The 10,211-nt window shown below is 38.7% G+C and overlaps 1 protein-coding gene across 1 annotated transcript; it reads left to right on the forward strand.

Annotated features, from left to right (window-relative positions):
- Positions 1–382: 382 nt before the first annotated feature.
- On the forward strand, positions 383–9,636 carry LOC103709195 (polyadenylate-binding protein RBP45-like). The gene is made up of 7 exons (XM_008794423.4): positions 383–956; positions 2,779–3,253; positions 7,599–7,654; positions 7,735–7,865; positions 7,951–8,047; positions 8,158–8,328; positions 9,205–9,636. The coding sequence occupies exons 1-7, from the start codon at positions 612–614 to the stop codon at positions 9,205–9,207; spliced, it is 1,278 nt and encodes a 425-aa protein (XP_008792645.2). The 5' UTR covers positions 383–611; the 3' UTR covers positions 9,208–9,636.
- Positions 9,637–10,211: the final 575 nt, after the last annotated feature.

Here is a 10,211-nt window from a genome sequence, read left to right on the forward strand (position 1 = left end):
AGTTATAAGCTCCAGCTGTCTTTGGGATGGAATGCCAGACTGCTGCGTGGGTGTTGCATAAGAAAACAAATAACTTGTGACTTGATACCAATTCACGCATGAAAAGTCTTATGCGCCCCGTGTCTACGTGAGCAGATAGAAATTAAATAATTGCTTCATGTGCGTCATGCATGCATGGGAAGGCGCCGCTGAAGAGCTCAGTATGCGTCCACGTCACGAGCCTCTGGTTTTCTGCACACGTAAGCATACGAGCAGAGTACAGCTGTAAGTGCCCCGCAGAGGATTACCGTGCGGCACCGCGCACCAGTGAGGAGAGCCGTGTGGTGTTCGAATCCTGCTGCTATCCTTTCGTCGGCTTTTTTATATTCACTCCTCTGCGACCCCGCGGGCCCTCTCCGTCTCTCATTCGTGCTCTCTCGCTAGGGTTAGGGTTTTCTCCAACCCACCCTCCCTCTCTTTGGCCACCGCCAATCCGCTTTTTCCTTACCTCGGGTTAGGGTTTGATCGCTCCCTCCCTTTTTTATCTTCCAACCTTTCGGTTGGGGTTCGGGTTTCCCCTCCCCCTTTTCGTTTTCTAGGGTTAGGGTTTGTTGTTATTCTCTTTTCCGAAGATGATGCAGCCTGCCGGCGGGATGGTGCAGCCACCGATGGATCAGCATCAGCAGCCGCAGCCGCAGCAGTGGACGGTGATGCCGCCCCCGCCGCAACCGACGTACTACCAGGCGCAGCCGCCACCGCTGTGGAACCAGCAGCCGTCCCAGATCCCGCCGCCGGTGCCCCAGTCGGTGCCGCCGCCGCCGCAGTTCCAACCTCAGCAGGCCCAGATGCAGTACCCGGCCCCCGCCGCGGCCTCTCAGCCGGCATCGGCTGACGAGATCCGGACGCTTTGGATCGGGGATTTGCAGTACTGGATGGACGAGAACTATCTCTATGGGTGCTTCGTTCAGACTGGAGAGGTGACAAAATTTTCCTTTTATTCTTCCAAACTCTCCTTGATACGTGCTTTGTAATCGATCTACTTGTTTTGGTTTCTTTTGTATGAAATCCTGGTCTTTTTTTGCTTTCTTGACCATTTTTATTATATGGATCTTGATTAATGTGATATTTTTTATGTTTTCATTTTCTTCATTTGTTTTTGTTTTAGTAGCTTGTTTGGTAAGCTAGGATCTGTATTATGACCTTGAAATTGCTATTTTTACTGTCAATCAATTGATCTTAGTGTTTAATTGCATGTAATTATTGAGAATTAGGGTTGCTGTTGCCCCATCACATAGAAACAGCGGAAGACACGTTATAATTAAAAACATGAGTTTTCCTAGTAAAAGAGAGCTACGTGTTTGGATTGTTTTTTGGGCTTTTTCACTTATTGTTTATCATATTTAGTTTTGATTGAATGAGTAAATGTTTTTATTTATATCTTTATAGATCTTAAATTATAATTTTGTCAATGTTAGAAAATAGGCATCTGAAAGACTAGCAAGTTGGTTGAATTAATAAAACCTGAAAATGGAACAGTGAAAGTGAGAAGGCTGTGACTTATACATGTAATTGGTTGTTACTTGAAATTGTTAGTTTGGTATTGTAATAAATTGTGTTTTGTTCAGGATTTTGCAAACCACCTGAGAATATTACTTTGAAACAAATGACATAGTTCTAAAGGGTATGGTAACTGTCTGAAAGGGCTAGCTTTTGTCATATCATAATTTGCTGCTTGAAATACTGTGTTCTGTGATTTCAGATTATATGTTCAGGGTAATAATTTTTTCAGAGGATATGTTACAAATTCTTTCTTTTGTCTAATGAAAGAATTGTGGTTATATGGGAAGAAGTGGTTTCCAGGCTTGGTTTGTAAAATGTCCAAAGCACTAGGGCTGGTCCCAAAGCTTGTCACATTTATAACCAGGCTCATTTCATCCATGTTCACAAGAGTTTCCTTTGATGAAAGTATTAAGTTTGCTACAGCAGCACAACTTGATGAGATTAGATTACATCAATGCAAAACCTTGCTTCACCATCCTTAGTTTACTTTTATCCAACCAAAGTTCTTGAACCTGATAGGCATATTCAAGTTTTCTTTGGTCCCTTTCTCTTCTAGTCGACCACTCAACTTGTATGTGGTATCGTGTCTTTGTCAAGGTTGTTGCACATGTCCATACTGTATTATTTGATTTCCTTACATGTCATTTCCTTCAAAAAAAAAAAAGAAGATTTCTCCACGTCATACTCTTTCTGAGCTTCACTTACTGTTTCTCCTGGGTATGTAAGAACACTCATTTGCTTGCCTTACGCCCGTGGATTCTGCTTACGGTTATTGTACTCTTCTGCCATCAATATAGTTTTGAAGCTTCTATGGGATACAGTAGTTGCATAATTCATAATCATAACTGAACTGCCTTCTTGGTTGGACTTCCAGCTTCACTATTGCGGTGCAGCAGAAGAGAAAATGACATTGTGCTGGCAAGCATACCATCTTGACGCTCCTTTAGCTACCTGTTGATATGATGCAGTTGCTAGTTTGTGTATACATGCTGTGATATTTAGGTTGACATCATGGAAATATGAAATCTTAGTTGCCATTACTGTTATGGAAACACAGTGGACGAAGGTTTTGAAGTTTGATTGGACATGCTAATTTTTCTTGTACTAATTCAATGTGGAAGTGGAATAAAAGTATTATTTTGGCTTATTTATCTGTATAGAACTTGTGATGGTTGCAATCACATCTAACATCAGAATTATTTGGGTCCTTCCTCATTCATGTTGTTCATGATCCTGTAGGTTCTTTCTGTGAAAATTATCCGAAATAAGCAGACTGGGCAATCGGAGGGTTATGGTTTTATTGAGTTTGCAACTCGTGCCACTGCAGAAAGAGTTCTTCTGACATGTAATGGCCAAATGATGCCTAATATCGAGCAAACGTTCAGGCTAAATTGGGCTAGTTCTGGATCAGGTGAGAGGCGCGGAGATGATGGTGCTGATTATACCATATTTGTTGGGGACTTGGCCTCAGATGTCACGGATTACTTGTTACAAGAGACATTCAAAAATCGCTACCCATCAGTTAAGGGGGCAAAAGTTGTTGCAGATAGAATTACTGGGCGATCCAAGGGCTATGGCTTTGTTAGGTTCGCAGATTTAAATGAGCATACACGTGCCATGGCTGAAATGAATGGAGTTTACTGTTCATCAAGGCCTATGAGGATTGGTCCAGCTGCCAACAAGAAGGCGGGTGCTCAACAGTATTCTACAAATGGTAGGTGGATGTTAGACAGTTCTTGATTTCATTTTTTCTATACTGTCACAATTACCCTTATTTTTTGCATTGCTTATAGAGAAATTTGCTGGAACTATAAAAATCACCTCCTGATTTGTATATTTCATGTTAAAATATGTTGTATTGACATCAGCTGAATGTTTAGTGTGGTAGTGGAATCTGCTAAATGTTATCCTTATCATGTTCTATTTCCCAGTCATACACTTGAAGATAAGCGGCATTGCGTCGATAGATGTACAAAAGTCATTTCCTTCCTAGCACTTTTCTTTGTGAAGTTGGGCTCATTTACACTTAGCTTTAAGTAATAAAGACTTATAGAAATTCATGTTGTCTCGAAGCAGGATGCCATGCTATCTTCATTTAGGGCCTGGAATTGACTTCAGCTGAGATGCATATCTCCTAAAATGCGTGGCCTCAGTTAGGTCAGTTTTTCTAATTATGTGATAATTTGGTTCCACGCGCTTTTATGTGGCATTATATGCTACATTTTCGCTTTAGCTCTTCTATTTTGAAATTAGAAAGCTGTCTATATTCGCAATTTACTTCTTCTGGTTCCTCAAAGTAAGAGATCTATCTGCTTTCCCGCTATAAATCCTTCAGTTTCTTCCATTTGAACACCTATTAGTGAAATTAAATTTCTGTCATGTTTCAACTCTACATTTTAAGCTTGAGCATTCTAAAAGGCACTATTTTAGGCATTTTGTATATCAACTTTTTTGCTTTATCTTTTGCATAGCTGTACATTAATCTATTTTCATATTGTTTTTTGATATTGAATTTGGGTTTTTGTTTTAGATTATCCTTTCATGGGTAAAAGCAGTTCTTTTTGGTATTGGACTTTCTTGATTATCATCTTCAGTTTGCCTGAAATAATGATTTTAGTCATTATTCAGCCTCTTAGATGCATTTCTTCTTTGTTGTCTTAGGCAGTTTCATACCTCTTTTGCATTAGAAGTCTTGTGTTTGTATCAGCATCTTTAATTTTTCATGACAGTTTGTAACCTCAAAACAATTACTCCTTTAGTGAAAGTGCAGATTTATTACATGATTTGACAATCAAAGTAATAGGCACTCTTTTTAAGTGGAGATATCTTGTTGGTGACATTGTTGACAGCATTAATTTCAAAATCTAAGTGGCATTTGACGGAAGACCTATTTTGGAGGTCATAGTAAATCTCAAAGGGATGCCCTTTGATGCCATGATGTGAGTAGGAGATGAGAACATTTTTTGCTATTTCAAAACAATGTTAGAAGTTGCAAAATAATGCCATGAGTTGGCTGTTTTCTTTTTCTGATATCTTTTCATGATTTCTGCACCCTTTTTGTTTCTTATTCTTTATTTTCTCTTCTTTGGCTTCATGGTTATTTTGTGATGAACTGTAGAGAACATAGCTCTGTACCATGTGATCTTTGTTTGTTCCTTTGTATATTATTCTTTGCTTCTTTTTTTTTGTTAATGTCTAATGTGTCTGACTTTGATTTTTTAACTCTATATAGGTATTCACGTGTGAATCAAACAAATCATACTTAATGTTGTTCTTTGTCTTCAAATACTCAACTATTTATCTCTAGTTGAGCCTTTTTTCACAATCTGTTGCATATCGTTTCCACTTCTTTGGTGTTCAGAATTTCACTTAATCCCAAGATCTTAGTCGATATTTTGTTCTTAAATAATCATATCAGGAACTGAAACCTCAAGTTGAACTTCTAGCCCTCCCTTAATCAAACTCAGCTTATTATCAGCATGAATATGCATGTGTGATTAAATACCTATCCATGTCTATATGTGCATTGGAAATATGATCAAGTATTTATGAAATGTTGTTCTCCGTGCATTTATAAATGTATGTAGGCACTCATCACCGATCCCCTTGGAAACCCACCCACCTGCTCAGCCCATAACTAACGTTTTTTGTTCCCTGGTTGTGGAAAACACATGGTTGTTTTTCTAAATCTAGAAGCCACATTGTTGTTCCTGGCCATCACAAATCCATTCTAAATACAAACTTGCAAATTTTAGCTTGGTCAAGCTCTCTGATTTTTTTTAAAATAAAATTGTATGATAATATTTGAGTTTTCAAGTTGTATTTTCTTGACGCCTTGTTTTGAAGAAGGTAGTTCTTCAGGGCAAGCAAATGCGGGAGTGAAGGGATCGGTAGCTGTTATGGTCACAACAGGTGAACTGTAAACCCATAAGCGATCTGTTCTGCTTTTCCTATTAGAAGCATACGAGCGGGGGCTTATTTTGAGAGTTTAGTAGAGCTGTTTTCCATAAGATGGAAAATGAAAACTATTGCGGTTTGGGAATAAGTGATTGTTTGATAATGAGCAAGGAATATCCGTCATTCCGCTAAACATGATCTATTGAACTTGTTAGATACTTTCTATGAATATCAGGCCTGGTCATTGCGACCCTTTTTGTGGGGCGGTGCCCTTTCTCCCGAAGTTACGGGGCTATTTTGCTGAGTTCCTTAGAGAAAGAACATTATTAAATACATTAAATATACATTGAATATCATATGATGACTGTGGCATAGATTGCTTCAGCTATATGACATAACATGCATTTCCTCATCAAGTATAACCAGATTAGTCTTGTTTTAAGGGTAGCTAGCTATGTCTGTGTATATCTAGTTCTACTTCTTTCTAATGGGTAATGATTTATCACAGTCAAACACTTTTTGGGTGGAGTTTAATTTATGACTCGTCCTAAATAGGAGTGCTTGGTGGATATGGATCCGTAAAGCAAACCCTTAATTGTTGGGATAAGGCTGATGGCTATGGCTATAATATAGACTATGACCTGTAGTAGGAGAAAAAGAATTTGGCTGCAAAGAGAATTGCATGTGTTACAAAAGGCGCTAGAAAGGTTGTATTTCTGATTCTCTACAATGAATTAAATTTTCATTTCGTAGTTCTTAACCAATGTAGATGTTCTACTGTATTGGAAACTAGTTTCATAGGCTAATTGTTATCAGTTGTGTTTGAAATAGAATGCTATAGGAGTTGCCCACTGGAGTGTGGCAGTGAATCAGTGGAGATGGTTTTGTCTTGTACCATGATCATGCAAGTTTACCATGTCAAAGTTGACAAAGATGAAAAAGGTCCATAAGATGGAAGACCAATTGCAAAGGATATCATCTTGATTATATATGATGTGCAAAGGAGTGCTTGTAAGGTTGTGCCTAAATAGTCATGAGTTCATAGATGATTATTTGGATGGTTATGGGTAAGTGGAGGAATGAACACCCTCTAAAGGGCATTCACCCAGTAGATTAGGTTAGACTTTGTAATGGTTAGAGACAAGGTGATCTTGATATTAAGTGGTAGTGAAGATGAATAGCTATAAGGGTTTGACAAGGTAAATATTTTGTTGACATGGGTCTAAGGTAGAAATTCATGGAAATGTTAAATTATATAAAAATCAGTAGTGTCCTTTTCCAATAAGAGGGAAAGATACTCTCCAGCAAGATGAAGGGGGAGGGAAAGGGGAAGGGGAAGGAACCTGTCCAGCAGAAGACTTTGGTCACATTTTATATGAGAGTATGCCTTGAGCAAGAGGCATAGCATGGCTTTAACATTTCTTGAGAGTCCACACATTTCAATAAGGGCCTCCTAGTCCTATCTATTTGTTGACACTGGAAATACTTCCCACGCTTTATGTGTACAGGTGACAGCATATTAGGTATTGCTTTTATGGCTTTTGACAGCTTCCATTTTATGAACGGGAAAACACTGTCAGCTTTATACAGCCTAAGTAGCCCCTTTTCGAGTGCCATCTCTTCTTATTCTTTGTTTCAAAGTTAGTTGCTTGCACTCTTTCAGAGTCTGCATTGGTGATTCACAAGATTCACGATCTGATTGTGGTTAGAATTCAAAGAATGCAAAATAACTCCTGGATTGATATGGATGCAGCTACCTCCTTTCAATTTTGTCATAAATAAAATTGGGCATTTTTTGATATTTTGGTCAGTTTTCAAATTAATTGTGACCGTTAATGTGCAACATATTCTTATCTTCAGTGGATGACCTGGATACTCACCTGCTAATTACTTTTAGCATGCAAATGCCCATTTAATATAACAAATCAGGCTTTCATATGGTATTTTTGTTGCAGATTTTATGCTTCATCTGTTGGTAAGTGGTTTGGCTTTCAGAAATTAGTTTGATCTAACAGAACTGCATGCCCATATGTGGTGTATTTCTAGAATTTTCTGGGATTTCCTTGCAGTCTTATATAGAGAGTATTGGACTATTAATGGCATTCATGCTGGCAAGATATTCTCAGCTATGAAGTTGATTCTCGCCTGTTTTGTTTTTGCAGCATCTTACCAGACTACACCGGGAACTGAGTCCGAGAATGATCCAAATAATACCACTGTGGGTAGTTTGTTATACTTTAAATGTTAGAGCAGTCATTTGGGTGTTATGGTTCTGAGATATACTATCCTGGTCTGCAGATATTTGTTGGAGGGCTTGATCCAAATGTTACTGATGATCTTCTGCGGCAAGTTTTTAGCCCGTATGGGGAATTGGTCTATGTAAAGATACCTGTAGGCAAGCGATGTGGATTTGTTCAATTTAAAATCAGGTTTGCATGTCTTAGCTTCAGTGCTCTCTTCGTGTGGATTATACTTTCAGTTTCATTTTGGTGAACCTTTTTTAATGATTCTCAGGTCATGTGCTGAGGAAGCCCTGCGGATGTTAAATGGAACCCAGATTGGGGGGCAGAGCATACGGCTTTCATGGGGTCGTAGTCCAGCAAATAAACAGGTTCAGGAATTTAACGCTATTGGAGTCTTAGTAATCTTTTAAGTGACAAGTTACTTGCCGTTGTTTTGTTAAATTGAAGAAACCTGAAGTCGCCTGTTTGATGTTTTCAGCCACAGCAGGATCCTACTCAATGGAATGGTAGCTATTATGGGTATGCCCAAGGCTATGATACATATGGGTATGCCCCACCACCTCAGGATCCCAACATGTATGCATATGCAGCATATCCAGGATATGGGAACTATCAGCAGCAGCAGCAGCCGCAGCCACAGCAGCAGCAGGTTAGTGTTTCCATTGATTTTGATTTGTTTTTTTCCATTTTCATATCATTCATGTTTCAAGTATATTAGGTTTGAAATTAATAGTTCTTTTGTGAATTGTTTAGTAATAACCAAGTTGTGTTGTTGAAACTTGTCTTATCAAGGCATAACAATGCCTGCGTGGAGAATTTTATTTGATTCAAAAGGTTGCTGCTTTTGGACCTGTTGGGTGAGTCCAATCAAAGTCATTCAGTCCTTAATCTTGGTCAAGGATCAAGTGTGATCATACATAGTGTCCTCAAAAGATTCATGATTCAGAATAGGTTTTTCTTGTTGCCCTCGACTTACCCATCCCAACTTCACCTGCCCTCTCTTTTGGGAACCAGACTATCCTCTGGACGGTGATGGAACTGAGGTTCTTTCTAAGCTTCTAGTGCTGCTAATAGCCTTATTTGCTTGAATCTTGTGTATTGACATTTCAGAATTCCCACTCTACAGGACCTCTTTGAATGTATTAGGTTGGTTGCACAGATTTTCTGTAAAAGAAAGACCTGGTGATATTCTGAGAGTTTGAAAAATGTTTTAAAAACGATATGATAAGCATAAGTAGGCAATGCTTTCCTACTGTAAATCTTAAACTTAAAAGAAAGATGTGTTTCTGGGGTTTTAAAATCAGTTTTTTCATCACAAATTTTATGTTAGGTATAGCGTCCTGGGCAGGTGGCACCAGTCCCCACCATGCATTGGGAAGAACTTGGAACATCTGCTAATTAAATTTTCAGCACTTTTTTTCCATCAATGTTTTTTCCTTTTCGTTTATGTTTTAATCATTTGGGTTTTCTTGAATGTAATCCTTCTATGTGTCTAGAAGACTGATCTAATCATTCCATTCTGCAGTGATATTTTGATGACGGACATGCCTGCTCTAGTAATGATGGTGTCTGAAACTGGGTGTGGACCTGCAGTGTTGACCGCGTATCTATGGAAACAGAGCATTCTTTGTTGTTAAAGTGAGCTGCCTTGAATCTTGTCCGGATCTTTACAGGCTCACTCATAGTGTAAACCTGTAAATGCTGCATAGACCTGAGAGCTGCAGCCGGTGGTGGTGGAGAGTTTGTTTTTTAGCAGTGCTAGCTTTTTTAAGCTTCTAATGTTGCGGAGAGTATTTTGCTTGAATCATATCTAATAGTTAGTTATGTTGGATGGTTATTGTATGAAATATGGTAGGCGTGACATTTTCTTGCTTCTTTGCTGTCAAAACTATAACTGGTCTTCCAAACAATTCTATATATAAATTGCATGGACCTTGTGCTTGCTGTTCTGTGCTAATTGTGGAATATGTGTTATCCAAATTCTTGTTTTGCTCTACATGCATGTGGACCGTTGGTGTTCACATTGTTATTTGTGCCTAGAAGATTGATATAATCATTTTATTGTGCAGCAGTAGAAGAACTTCATGGTTTAGGTAGTGTGATAATGTCTGACGTGGGCTTGAACTTGGTGCACTGGCTGTGAAACTATGGAAAAAGGGCTTCCTTTTTGTTAAAGAGAACTGCCTTGAATCTTGTCCGGTTCTTCATGGGTTAATTCTTTATAGGCAACTTTGTAACGCTGCAGGAACCTCAGAGCTGCAGCTGGTGGTTGTTGGGGAGTTTCTCTTTTAGTAGTTCTAGCTTGTTTTTTATTATTTCGCTGGATGGTTGTTCTGTGAAACGAGGCATTTGCTGTCCGCATTGTATGCAGTCAGTACAAACAGTCTTGCATGAGAATTGCGTGTTCTCAGGTTTATCACAGGCCATACCTTATCAATCCAATTGCTCCACTAAATGCAGGTCATGAAGTGGACAATTGCCCATTTTATTTGTATGGATTTGTATTTTTATTTTTTGGTACAGATTTGTATG

The sequence above is a fragment of the Phoenix dactylifera genome, chromosome 11 (assembly GCF_009389715.1).
Source record: "Phoenix dactylifera cultivar Barhee BC4 chromosome 11, palm_55x_up_171113_PBpolish2nd_filt_p, whole genome shotgun sequence".
NCBI classification, from domain to species: domain Eukaryota; kingdom Viridiplantae; phylum Streptophyta; class Magnoliopsida; order Arecales; family Arecaceae; genus Phoenix; species Phoenix dactylifera.